This window comes from Trachemys scripta, chromosome 14 (genome assembly GCF_013100865.1).
Source record: "Trachemys scripta elegans isolate TJP31775 chromosome 14, CAS_Tse_1.0, whole genome shotgun sequence".
NCBI lineage: Eukaryota > Metazoa > Chordata > Testudines > Emydidae > Trachemys > Trachemys scripta.
This window is the reverse complement of record NC_048311.1, coordinates 22,709,008-22,723,137: the sequence shown is the minus strand read 5'-3', so window position 1 is coordinate 22,723,137 and position 14,130 is coordinate 22,709,008. Positions and strand designations below refer to the sequence as shown.

The following is a 14,130-nucleotide window of genomic DNA, read 5'->3' as shown; positions in this document are numbered from 1 at the left end:
CCCCACCCCCCCCTCTCCCGACCTAGCCCCTTCCGTATTTGTAAGAACATAACCCCCCGCCCCCCCCCCCCCCGCTGCTCTAACCTCCTGCGGGCCCCTCCCCCCCCTCGCTGGGACAGCTCAGCCGGTCACCCCCTGCCAGGTTTCTGCTGGGAGAGCTGGGGCTGGGGAGCATTGCCTAAGGCAGGGACTGGCAGCCCGAGGGATGGTGTGTGTGTGTGGAGCCCCCATCCCTGTTGGGATCACAGGAGGGGTTTGTGCTGGTGCCCTTGTTCTAAGTCTCTCTGACCTGTCCTGCTCTCCTGCCCCAGAAGTGGCTGCACAACTCTTGCTAACGTTTGTACCGTTGGCATCATTGGGGATGAAAGGCTCAGCGCTGGGAGGCAAGCGGGGCCTAGTGGGTAGTGCCCTGCACCGGAACTTAGGAGACTTGGATTCTGTACCTAGCTCTGCCAATGGCCTGCTGGGTGATCCTGGGAACCTCACGTCAGTGCTCTGTGCCTTGGTTTCCCCGTCTGTAAAATGGTGTATTTATATTGATCTCCTTTGTAAAGTGCTTTGAGACCTAGCCATGAAAAATGCTATATAAGACCTAAGCATTATTATTAACAAAAGTGTGACTGGACGTAGCATGTAAGCTTGGCACCATGCTGTATTCGCTGTGATTGTGTTAACGTGGTAGTACCCTGATTTGTAGTACCAGGGCTTGGATTTATCTGTGTAGATGGGACCAAACTGACTTATAGCATGTTACTGGACCATGATAAAGCCCTTGGCCAACATTTTCAGAGGTTTAACCCAGAGTTCTTATTTAGGTGTCCAAGTCAGTAGCTGGATTTTTCAAAAGTGCTGAGCACTCTGCATCTCCCATTGACTTTGTTGAGAGCTGCTTGATGCACCGTAGTATTGGGGAAAAAAACGGACAGTTTTTAGTGGAGAAGGGCATAAGAAGACTCAATAGTTGGGAGCTGAAGTAAAAGATTTTGACAGTGCAGGTGCTTTACCACTGAAACAAGCTACCAAGGGCAGTGGTAGATTCTCCATCTCTTGATGTCTTCAATTCTGGATGCCTTTCTGGAAGATTTGCTTTAATCAAACACATTTTGGACTCAGTACCTGGCAGAAATTGAATGGCCTGTGATACACAGAAGGTCAGACTTGGTAATCTATCGTCCCTTCTGGCCTTAAAAATCTATTAATATATAATTTTATATGCCTAAATATGGACTTCCTTTAGGCCCTTGTTTTGAAGATTTTAGTCCAAGTCTTTACAGGAGTCTACTAAGTCTATTGTCCTCTTTAATTTCTGTTACACTATATATTGTGTAACAGTTAACATTGCTCAAGTACAAGGACCACCAACACTATATTTTATTAATAGCATGAAGCAGTGTTGTTTTTGTTTGTTTAGCACGGTCAGTGTACACCAACTGATCAAGGTAAAGGAAGTCCCTCCCCCAAGGAATTTACAACTGAATCATGTTCAGTTTAAATGTGGAAGAGACTCCAGTGACTCCCAAGTCACTCTTATTCTACGTGCAACCTCAGGCAAATGGATTATTATTGTTGGCACATAATGGTTTGTGGTCGGGGTATAGTTCATTGGAACTACAAAGTCACCAGTATATTTTCTTTACACACAGGACTTGTTTGCACTGGGCATGCAAACGGAATCATGCTGAAGTGGTCTCTTGCCTGATTGATGCTGGTGCTGATAAGGAGATTCTCACAGCTAAAGGAGAACTGGCAGCCCAGTTAACGTCAAAGAAAGAAATCAGGAAGATTATGGGAGGTACAACTTACATATTTTGACATTTATTATAAAATAGTTGGTCGTAGTATTTAGTGGTTTTCCCTAGTTCCATAGACTGACAGCATTTCTATTATAAAGACAGGGTCCAGTCCTGTACTGAAGTTGCACCGGTAATGTTTACTCATACAAGTAGTTCCATTGACTTCAGTGGCACAATTCATGCAAGGAAGGGTTGCAGGTTTTTCTAGGGTTTACATCTTTGCTGTGAACGTGTTTTGTGCCAAGATGAAACTTGTGTTAGATGAATTTTGTGGCAGTGAATTTTATGAGTTTACTTTTTTATTCACTTTCAAAAAAGTTTTGCTCTTCCAATTCAGGTACCTGTTTTTAATTTTTTTTTAGATGGAGTATGCCTTTCTATAACTGGTAATCCCTTATCTATCTATATGAGTTTAAAAGATTATACCCCATGTAGGTAAATATGTTAACGTCTTTGATCTTCCATGTGTACCTAGTGCCTTGTAGATATTTGTAAATGTATTCTATTAAGTTGTAAGAAATTGTTGGAATCAGGACTCCTGAATTTTACTCCTGGTTCTGATACTGACTTACTCTGGGCAAGTTACTTTGGCCTCAGTCATGCTCCTGTGGAAATCAGTATAAACATAAGTGCAAGAATATTTTATGTCAAGCAAAGCCTGACTGAGACACAGCAGGTCGATATGGACTTTGCTATGGAGAGGAGACAGAGAATAAGAGGGTGTATGCCATTTGATTTGCATGACGCATTCAGGTTTAAAGGTGATTGCTGATGTATTTCCTCATATGATCTTCAAATTTGTTTAGTGTGGTTATTATTTCACTAGTAAACCTGTTTTACTTTTTTAATATGATACTATAAACTGATGGTTGCCAACTGCAGTTCAAAAGCTCCACTCTTGCTAGGAAAGTGCTTTCTTAAGGCTTGTCTACATGGGGAAATTTACTGCAATAATTATACCAATGTAGTGAAAGTGACATAAACTAAACTGGAAAAAAGTACTCCTATTCTGAAATAAAGTGTGTGCACATATAGAGTTATACTGGTATAATTATTGCAATATAATTATACCGATATAACTATATCAGTAAATTTCCCTGTGTAGATAAGCCCTTTGAGTCCTCTTTTAGCTACAGAACTCAGAATGAAACTGCTTCTCCAACTCTCATTGAAGTGTTTAAATGGAGTTGAATCAAGCCTCAAGCCAAAGGCTTTTATGTATAGATACATAAAAGAGATCTATGTATAGATACATAAAATAGATCTGGTCAAGCTGAATCAAGTCTTACAAGGCCATTGTATACAGAAGCAACTGCTACATTTTAGGAGTGATGGCTTCTGAGAATTTCATAGCTGAGTTATGACTTCCTGGCAGTAAAACGTAACCTTCTCCATACACATGACCAAACAACGTTGGTATATTTAAAAAGCTTATGCCACACGTGCCAAGAAGCAAGCCCAAAATTAGATACGTGACACTCTTAGAAATGGCGCCGATATGTCTGATTGAGTCCAGTGTTTCCGTACCATAGAGATTTCACCTTTTGTAACTTTCAGTGGGCATGCTTGTATATGTTAATGATATTTGTTTGGGGAGTGGGTCTCTTAAATTCAGGCTGATCACTTTGACAATCCATGAAGAGTGTGTAATAGCTGCATGACTGCTGTGTAAATGCATGTGTAGCTAAGTACAGGCTGCCATTACTATTTTCACAATCATTTGTGTGATTGGTATAATCTTTGAAAACTGGTTTTTCCTTCTTCTGGGCAAAAATCTGCAGCTATACAGTAGGACGTGACTTGGGTTTTGACTTTTGAAAGCTTAGGCTGACATGTCCAAGGGAAATGAACTCCCACATAATTCCTGCCTGATACGTTTGTCTGGTCGCTAATCATTCGTGCCCAGATTTTTAAAGGCATTGAGGTGTCTAGCTCCCATTGATTTCAAAGGGAGTTAGGTACCTAAATACCTATAAAACCTGAGCCTCACTTACCAGGTATGGGATATGTGTCACTTTCACCTCCTAAACAAATGTAGTTGTGCATCCCCAGGAAAACTGAGAACATCTTGTTTGGGCTTCCTTGGCATTGTTACTGTTAATGGGCCTACTCCTGCCGTTCTTATTCAAGCCAAATTTGTTGCAGTAGTTTGGCGAATGTGAGGACTGCGAGATTGGACCCTATGTTGAACACCAGCTAAGTGAGAAAAACTGTCCACTTCCTTTGCTGGCATCTTGAAAACCAATTATATTAAATAATGTCTTTAAAAAAAATCATATCGAAACTACTTCTCAATCTGATCCTTTCAGAGATGGTGAACTGGCATTGCTGTATTTAAAGGCATCATTTGTATCTGCTTTTGATGGTTTAATTATTTTTCTTTGGCTTTGTTTTTTGGCTTCCAGCTCAGTTTGTACAATAATTTCCTTCCCTCTTGATTTTTATTCTTTCATTTCACACTCCCAACATTTTGTCATGCTTCCAAGTGCCCATAGGCTCAAGCTACATTTGTGCAATTGTGATTTTTTTCAAGATGATGTAATTTTGTGAGACACAGTAGGAAAACTCTTTTATATTTGAATTGGGGAAGATGATAATATTTAAGTAACAAGTTTTTTTTTCTCTCTCTTTCTCTCCCCCCCCCCTGAAGTGGAGGAAAATGAATTTAAAGAAGTGGAAGACTTAAATTTGCCAATTGTTGCAAACTATTTGGCCAATCCACCCTTCCCTTATGTTTACACTAAAGAAAGCAACAGCATTCCATCCATCTCGACAGCATTCCAGAATGAAAGCACTTCCGTCTCTTTTGTTTCTCTGTGTGAAACCAGTTCTTGTTCATCAGCAACTCAGGTCGAAAGCATATGCACACCCACGTCATCACACAGCGAAGATGATTTTCCTGTGGTACACTCTAAGGAAGGCCAGCCCACCCCATCAGCAGCCATCATGGTGCCAGAATATCCAAAACCTAGAGTCCAGAATGGCTCCATTTGTCAGCCATCCATGTCTCATAATAGAGGCCTCTTTTCTCCAGTAGCATCTAAACAGCCTGTACCTCAGCAACACAATGGCTCTCATACTGGGGCTGCACCGACATTTCAGCCACTTTTCTTCACCGGAACTTTTCCATATAATATGCAAGGTAACAAAGTGTAATTTTCCAAGATCATGCATCTTGCTACCACACTGCTGATCCATGTTTGCATCACTAGTTGGGAACTGAAGTGAAGGGTGTATTTCATGCTGATCTCAATCTGTCTCTTTCCACCCTCTTGGTGGAGAGGTGGAAATGTCAAAGGGACAGTATGGTGGCAGAGAGCGATCTATTCCCTCTCTTATTTCAAATGCTCTCCCCACCCTGCTAATTGTGGTATTATTTATACATACTATAAATGTGTTAGACAATTACAGCTACTTTTTTTCTACTGGAGAGATTCCAGTCTAAAACCCAAACAATATAAAAATCATAAACCCTGCCAAATATGATACAAGGTGTAATAACTCTCTTGTAAACCAATACAACTTGTAATTTAGGGCTTGTGTATAGAGGGAGTTATTCTGGAATAAGAGTTAATCCACTTCAAATTCACACCCTGCTTTATTCCGGATTAATCTGTGTGTAGACAAGCCCTTAGTAACAAAGCTTAGCTTCTTTTTCTGAGGTTCCTTTACATCTCCTAATACTTTTTTCAAATGAAGTTCATTGCTGTTGAAACGAAACCCTTCATTAGTCATACTGGGTCTGCTCTGTTACACTGATGTGAACCCAGAAAACCTTTCTTAAAGTCAGTAGGGTTATTCGCAATTCACTCTAGTGTAACTGACCAGAATGTGGATAATTACATGCATTCTGTTTGCTCTCACAAGTGGAACAGATTTGATATGTCATTATGACATTATTATGAAGCTGTGCTGCTGTTTGTGTTTAATAAGAAAAATCTGTTTTATTTCCCATTTCAGCCATAAACTGAATGGTTAGAACCCCCAAAATAGAAATTGTATTCCAAACCAGTCCTCTTGTCCTGTCTGGATGTACCGGTGAGGCTTGGCAGGGGGTCTGGGAGGTCCAGATGCATAGGGGTTGGGTGGATGGGGGAGCAACTCCCCCATACAGTGACCCCCTTCCCCCACAGTTGAGGAGCGATGGGGGGAGAAGGATGCTGAGCTTCCTGCAGCTGGGGGATTTCTGGGGGTGGGTCTGACACAGCCCCAGACACTTCTTGTAGGGGAACTGGAAGTCCTGTCCTCTCCTCCCTCCAGCTCAGCCAGGACTAGCAGCTGATCCCGGGTCATGGTAGGAGCCACTGGCTGGGGTGTCCCCAGCCCCACGGTGATTTACCTCTCTGCCGGATGCTCTGGGTGCCTGAAACAATGTATCTTCTCTGCTAGGGAGTGGTGTGTGACTGCTCTTGCAGCTTCCCTGTCAGAAAGTCATTTTTCTGCTGGAAAGCAAAGAAATCTGTGGGGGACGTGAATTCTGTGCACACGCAGTGGCACAGAATTCCCCCAGGAGTATATAGTAGTATCTGTGTGATCACGAGCACTAAATTCACGGGGAAGAAAGAGGAATTCATTCTGATAGAGGCTTTAGAATATTGCATTTTTTTTTTAAATATGCCCATATCATTTTAAGGTTTCCTCTGTAGTTTTGGGTTGTTTCCTTCATTGTGGATGTGTGTTACTGGACTTTCTATGGGTATCTCAGGTTTAAATCCTTGTAAGAACGATTCTGGTGTTACGCTAAAAAATTCTGAGTTTAAATAATAAAATGTAAATTCTCCTTCAGTTTCAATCTATTATACTGGTTATTTTTCTTTGTAAGATTATATCAGACCTCCTCCCACACCATCATTATTTATTTATTTATTTTTTTACTAGAATTGGTGCTTAAGGTAAGAATTCAGAACCTTAGGGAAAATGACTTCATTGAGATTGAATTAGACAGACAAGAACTGACCTATCAGGATCTACTCAGAGTCAGTTGCTGTGAATTGGGTGTTAATCAAGAACAAGTGGAGAAGATTAGAAAGTTACCGAATACGTTGGTCAGAAAGGTAAGAGGAACTTCCATATTTAATTGCTAATCGGATATTATTAATTTCATTTCTCTGTTATCTTGGATTCTGGAGTACAAAGATCAGCTACTGTCTTTAGACTCCAAAGAATTGCACTGTGTTCACGAACTGACTGCCACATAATTTTTTGTTAAGTATTCCGGCCCAAAGAAAGATTTCATAGGAGGGAAATAATGCAGTTTCATCATGATCTAATAAAAAAGTATTTCTTTTTATCAAAGTGGTTATGTTTTTAAACTCCCAAAGCATGTGAAATCACGGGCACCTACAGTTGTCAGGTATTTGAAACATTAGACAAACATGCACATTGTGCATTCAATCTCTTGAGCATGTCATTAGTATGTGGAAATGGAATTACCTTTTTGTGTGTGTGTGGAAATACCCTACCTCAGCTTTTGTTGCAAATAATGTATAAGGGTACCCCATCAGCAATGTAAACATTCCTTTGTGCTCAGACAACACAGCTCTCATGGTTCTGTGTCTGAAATCAACTGGCCTTGTCTACATGACTTTCAGTTAATCTGACACATGCACATGACTTTCTTAGTAATGTTCTGGTCAGATCCTTTCCCTGCTTAATTCACATACAAATAGTTGGGTACTTGAAGAATGGAAAAGTCATCTTAACGATATTAAGAGATTCCATCATAGAGCAAAACAAATAGTGACACATCTGTTAACTAGAAAAAATAGTACTTATGTACCTTGTTGGATAGAATTGTACCTGGCGGTTGGTTAATGCTTGCTTTCATAGGCCTGACCTTGTTTATACGCATTAATGGTAAATACATTTATAGACATTTGCTTTTTTTGTTTTCATCTTTTTAAGGACAAAGATGTTGCAAGACTTCAGGATTTTCAAGAACTGGAGCTGGTTCTAATGAAAAGTGACAACTCTCCTTTTAGAAATGCTGCATCAACACTGACGGAGAGGTCTTGCTACAATAGTAAAGCATCAAAGCTGACTTACTGAACTTTCTAGAATGTGAGAATTATATGCTGCTGTCTTCTGAAGCAGTGGATTAATTGTGTGTGAAACCTTAAGTTATTGTTAGGGTTAATATTTTAACTAATAATAGTATATCTTTGATATTTATTATCCCCTTTGCTTTTTTTTAACTTAATATTGTATTCAGATAAAGGGTACCTCATTTGTCTATTAAGCCGACATGCTTCAGATACAAGTTAATGAAGTTTATTGGTTATATTTGGCATAAGAAGACAGCTGGTCAACTGTTGGCATGAAAAGTAAAGACTTCTAGAAAAATCAGGCACAGTTAGATATCTATATATTTTTTGCATAAATTATAAATTTAGGCTTCTGGCGCTTGTGGCCCCCTGAAAATGTAAATACTGCCCTTATTTCTCAGACTCCTCAAGGTGCAGTCTCTCTCTGCTGTCACCAGTACCTGGCTCACTGAGTCTCTTACAACTGCCCTAAGTATGAAGTAGCATGCCATGCTGTCTTCTAGAGCACTGGTATTTACTGCTCCAAACAGTCCATAGAACACCCACTGTAACAACCACAAAGGGACAGCTTGCTAAAATCAGGTTCCCAGATGTCAAACTGCCATTGATGTTTAGTAAACACCTTCATTTTTCTTCCCCAAACTAATAGATGACCCAACTGAACAAAATGGGATAACTTTTAATATTTTTTTCTTAAAATATTGATTTTTTAAAAAGTAAATCTTAGCCGCACTGTTGAACAAGTGTATTAGATCATCATAACAAATGAAAGTTACATATATGGTTGTGCTTAAAAGGAAACAGCCCATGTTTGACTGTGTATTTACATTATTTTTGTGGGTGTCAATTGCTTTTAAAAACCTATATACGTCTAAAAGAATTCATTCCCTAACACCTGTCCACCTGGCAAGCATTAATTACTCCATATGACTCTAGTAGTGCTTTAATGGGTTTTTTTAAATATCTTCTAGGAACTAGCCTCATTGATGCTAATAGTTCAGGGAAGCGGGGTTAAATTCAGCCTCCTGTGCACTAGGAACACAATACTAGAAAATATTTGTTGTTGAGAAGTGGAAGTATCAACTCTAGAGGAGACAGTCTGCTCTTGCTTAGCTAAACCCAATTAAGGGAACATGTGAATGGAAATAGAGGCATCATCAGAAGCAATTAACATACGCACTTGGAGCTGTTTTTAAATTGATTCTGTATGACACATTCTTCCCACAACTGTTGCATTACGTTGCACGAGCTGGTGTCACTTAAAGCGTGTCCAAAGCTTCAGTCAATTGAGTAATCCAAATAGTTTAATGTTGCTGGATACTTTATAGTACTATGTTAAAAACTTGAATCTAAGCCTACTTGAGCTCTTAATTTTTCAGAGCTTATCCTGAGCAGTGTTAATTTAAAACATGTATCACATTTGCTATCAAATACCATATTTTCAAGTTGTTTTTTCTCCCAAGGAGCACTTTTGTTGCTGGAAGTACTAATCTCCAGCAGTTCGCAAAACACTCGGCTACCCTGAGACTGATGAAGGCTAGGCTGATATGCAGAAAAACTAGAAATGGCAATTCCAGATTGAGTAGGCAATCTGGCCTTTCTTATGACTGAAACAAACACTTCCTACCAGTGTCTTTCAATTAAAAACGTAACCTAATTTATAAGCGATCTAATATTGAATCCATCTCCAACTCTATTTCTTTATTAAGCTATACTAGAGCAGCTGCCTTCAAATAGCTTCTTCCTGCACTACTACCCCAAGAAGATCTTGATACAACAGTAAGGATTTTTTTAAAGTGGATTGCAGTGTGTAATATTGGAAATGATTTAGTGTCATACATTGCATAGGGGATAGCTTCCCCTTGCAGTAGCTGCTGCTCTTTTTGACCAACATGTTTTCACATGCTGTACAACTGATGGCACACATTGGTTTATATTAAGTAAACATTTCTGAATTTGACTAGACAATAATAGAATGTGGCAAATTGTTCTGCAACATGACAGATAAAATCCAAAATATAAAGATGAGAAAGTTACTAACACTTTCCTTTTGATCACTGAGATGTTTAATTGGTTCAAAATTGATTACTGCGTTCTAGGTCCTTTCCCTATTCCAACTAACACTCCACCAATGAAAGCCTCCAGCGATATGCATCTGTGGTCTAATCCTTCTGCCATCTAATCCACTCAGCTAGTACTCTCCCCTGTTCTGTCCATACAGTGGCTGGACAAGCACTGAAGGCCCCTACTGACATCAGTACTTAGTCAAACCTGATTCTCCCTGTGGTGGGGATTTGACCTACACACTTGCCACTGTAGTGCAAGGGTTATTTCAAAGTGAATGCTAAACTGTTTGGAAAAAACAGTAGCTATGTAGCTCAAAATTAAGAGTATTCACAGCTAGCTTTGCAGAGCCTAGGGTTTAATGCATGTAGGACATTGTCACTTTTACATAAACAATGTAACAGTTGTCCAGGAACTAATGGAAGCGATTAATAAGCTTTATTTCCTCTAACTCACAACTACTAACTGTTAACTTGATATGCAACACAACTTTTGCTAAAGAACTAATGACTAAAAATATAGTGCTGGTAACTGAGCAAATCTATGCATTCAGAGAAATATTTTTGTATGTTTTATGAAGTTTGATAACATTTAAAGCACACTAACTATGGTAATGGTGAATTTATTTGTGTTCATATAATAATAAAGATGTCAGTGGGAAAAGAGTTTCAACTTCTTCCAGGGACTTTTTTTGGCCTTACCAACTTGTCTTGAAATGACAGGGCTACGTTTAAAGCTTGCAGATTTCTTTTAAATTTTGTTTTTAGTCCTAAACTTCAGTTCCTAAAGGCAGCACCTCCAAAGTCAATTAATAATGAGTATTTACCATCAAGCATGTGAGGTCAGGTGTGAGAGCAGCTGAGGAAAGAGGCTTGCGGCTGTTTCTAAATCTATGCAGCTTGTCTTTAGTATACGGGATCAGCTAGTCACACAGCCAGCAGCTGAGCTTTCTTGCTTTCTAGAAGGGCGGATTTGTGCCCAATTCAGCTAAGGGGGTGTAAAAATGCAGATTGCTAAACAAGTGACATTTGCCTTTGTAAAAGAACACACAACGCTAATGTAGAAAGAGGGTCAGGAATGGTAAATAAGTTGCAGAAAGAATGGCCAGCTAAGGCTTCAAAAATAGGATTAAAAAGGCTTTAAGTAGCTTAACTCAGCCTCCAGGCCCTAAGAATAGCCATGCTGGGTCAGACTCATGGTCCCAGTAGTCTAGTGGCCAATGCCAGATGCATCGAAGAGACTGACCAGAACAGGCACTCATTGTGTGATCTAGCTTCTGGCAATCAGAGGCTAAGAACAGCGAGAGCATGGGTGTTGCCTCCTTGACCACCTTAGTTCATAGCCATTGATGGATCTATCTGCCATGAACTTACCTAGTTCTTCTTGGCCTTCACACCATGTTCTGCTGTGCAAAGATGTACTTCCTTTTAAACCTGCTATTAATTTCATTGGGTGACACATCCCCCATGCTGGGTCTTGTGTTAAGTGAAGGGGTAAATAACACTTTCGCCACACTGGTCATGATTGTATAGACCTTTGTTCCAGTCTTTTAATCTCTCCTCATATGGAAGCTGAGCTCATACCTTAATCATTTTTGGTTCTAGCCTCTCTCTTTTCTAAATTCCACATATCTTTGAGATGGAGCAACCAAAACTGCATGCAGGATTCAGGGTGTGGACATACCATTGATGTCTATAGTGGCATCCTGATATTGTCTTAGTTATTCTTTTCCTAATGGTTCCTAAGATTTAGCTTTTTTGACTGCTGCTGCACTTTGAGCAGATGTTTTCAGAGAACTAGCCACAATGACTCCACACACTTTTTAAGTGGTAAGAGCTAAATTATAATCCCATCTATACATACAAAATGATGGGATCTGTTTTCCAATGTACATTACTTAACATGGAATTTCGCCAGCCATGTTGTTGCATAATCACTGAGTTTTGAGAGCTCTTTGTAATTTTTCAGGCTGCTTTGATCTTGAGTAATTTTGTATCTACAAATTCTGTCACCTCACTGTTTTCCAGCTCATTTGAGTATGTTGAATACCACAGATCCCAGTAGTCAGGGGTGGGTATGTCACTACTCTCCATTATGAAAACTGACCATTTATTCCTAAATTTGGTTGCTGTCTTTTACTGATCCACGAGCACACCCCTCTTATCCCATGATTGCTTACTTGGCTTAAGAGCTTTTGGTGAGAGACCTTCTCACAGGCTTTCTGCATGTCCAACTACACTGCATCCACTAGATCAGTGGTTCTCAACCAAGGGTCTGTGTACCCCAGAGGTACACAGAGGTTTTCTAGGGGGTACATCAACTCATCTAGATACTTGCCTAGTTTTACAACAGGCTACATAAAAAGCACTAGCTAAGTCAGTACTAACTAAAATTTCATATAGACAAAATGAGAAAGTCAACAATTTTTCAGTAATAGTGTGCTGTGACACACAAGTATTTTTATGTCTGATTCTGTAAGCAAGTAGTTTTTAAATGAGGTGAAACTTGGGAGTACATAAGACAATCTGACTCATGAAAGAGGTACAGTAGTCTGGGAAGGTTGAGAACCACAGTGCTAGATCACCCACATCCATGTTTATTACATTCTTTGAGGTGATTAACAGATTGCTGAGTCATGATTTCCCTTTACAAATACCACACTGACTTGTGCCAACAAATCATGTTCATCTATGTGTCTGATAATTTCAGTACCAGGCAAATAGACCTCTGCAGAGGTTAAAGGCCACTTCTTCACAGCAACCCTTAAGAGCTTTTAAGTTAAGGTTTATACAATTCCTACAATTGAACTGGAAAAATGCCCAGCTTCTGCCTTGTTCTTTAGAGAACTGGACCTGTAGCAGTTGGACTACCTGTTTGGAAGTTTATCAGAATCTGAAAGATGTTACTGAAAAAACATGTTTTTATTGTGCATTTTTCTTATCAATTTTTCTTTAGTATAGATCACAATGACTTAGAGAAGCTACATCCCCTTTAATGGCAACCTCAAACTTAGAAATCAGGCATTCAGCAAACTTTACATAATTTCAGTGACATCCTCCAGAACACTGAGTTTGCGTCGTGCAATCGAATTCACCTTTTATAAGAATATAGTTCTCAATGAGTTTCTTGTTCTACTCAGGATAATGGCCTAACTGATGTGTTTTAACTTGTACTTTAGCAGGTTAAGCTGGTTAACCTGCCTTTTCTTGACTAGTATTTTAGAAAATATTAGATTGGGGTGGCCAACTTTACAGATTGGAGCATAATCTCTACAGTTTCAACTACAGTGACCAATACCTACAGATCACATATCAATGACATTTTCAACTTGAACAAGATCTCCAATTTCTAAGGACAGAGAAAGTCCCTTTGACATTAATGCTAAGATAGATAATTAAAGTTTAAATGTCTCTAATTATCACTTCTGTGTGTGCAACTGCATATAGCACTCAAATGTGTGAGATTCTTTCCTGCCTTTTGAAACAATGTTTACTATAGAAGACTTATCTGTATGCACAAGGGCAAATATCAATATGAAGAGACACTGCTTTAGTAAGATTTGAGCCACAGAATCAAAATGCAGTGTACACATCACATGCAACCAGAATTCCATTTTTTACCATTTCACAAAAAAAAAAAATAATCATTTTTGTGACTTCTCCATTTTCAAGATGAGATGGAACATGCTTTAAAAGGTATGAAGTCAGCTGAAACTGCTGAAAGGAAAAGGCACCGTATTAACTTCTCTCAAGCCACAGGTTTTAATAAAAACATTTATCATTCCTTCATAAATCGGTGTTCAAGTCCAGGATGCATACAACCAACATGAAGGAAAAGTCTGATATGGCCACAGCCACCATATTACCTTCTTGTCACTTCATTTTGAAGAGTGTAATGCAGCAAAATGTTTCCTTTAAACACATTTCTTTCAAAAAGCACCCTCATTATTTAATCCGTTAAGCTACCCTTTAATACAATAAAAGTATCACAAAAAAGCTGAGGACGAGGGGAATGAAATGAACACGTTTACAATTGCTTTAATATACAAATTACATGCACTTGCTAATTATAACCACTCTCTAATGACGTATTTTTAACTGCTAGTAGGATGCAAGTCTGAAGTCAGTATGGTGCCTTATACTAGAACAAACATCTGCACCAACATCTCTATTTGACACTGCTCTAAAATTTAAAGAAATTCTAGGATTTAACTTGACCAAAACAGGATG

General features: G+C 39.2%; 2 protein-coding genes across 7 annotated transcripts in view; one reads left to right on the top strand and one right to left on the bottom strand.

Moving 5' to 3' along the window:
* LOC117887457 (ankyrin repeat domain-containing protein 40-like) overlaps positions 1 to 10,566 on the top strand; it is an 11,820-nt gene extending 1,254 nt beyond the window's left edge. For 2 of the 4 annotated variants that reach the window (XM_034790105.1, XM_034790104.1), the window contains exons 2-5: positions 1,644 to 1,792; positions 4,444 to 4,935; positions 6,672 to 6,847; positions 7,698 to 10,566. In XM_034790105.1, the coding sequence (XP_034645996.1) occupies positions 1,644 to 1,792; positions 4,444 to 4,935; positions 6,672 to 6,847; positions 7,698 to 7,841 (961 nt within the window). In that variant the 3' untranslated portion in view covers positions 7,842 to 10,566. Of the gene's footprint in view, positions 1 to 112; positions 209 to 230; positions 526 to 1,643; positions 1,793 to 4,443; positions 4,936 to 6,671; positions 6,848 to 7,697 lie in introns of those variants that run through there. The other 2 variants (XM_034790106.1, XM_034790103.1) reach the window with 2 other exon arrangements.
* A 3,094-nt stretch (positions 10,567 to 13,660) lies between these two features.
* LUC7L3 (LUC7 like 3 pre-mRNA splicing factor) overlaps positions 13,661 to 14,130 on the bottom strand; it is a 41,969-nt gene continuing 41,499 nt past the window's right edge. For all 3 annotated transcript variants that reach the window (XM_034789646.1, XM_034789648.1, XM_034789649.1), the window contains one exon: positions 13,661 to 14,130. This exon is cut by the window's right edge. The gene's annotated coding sequence lies outside the window, so the exon portion shown is untranslated.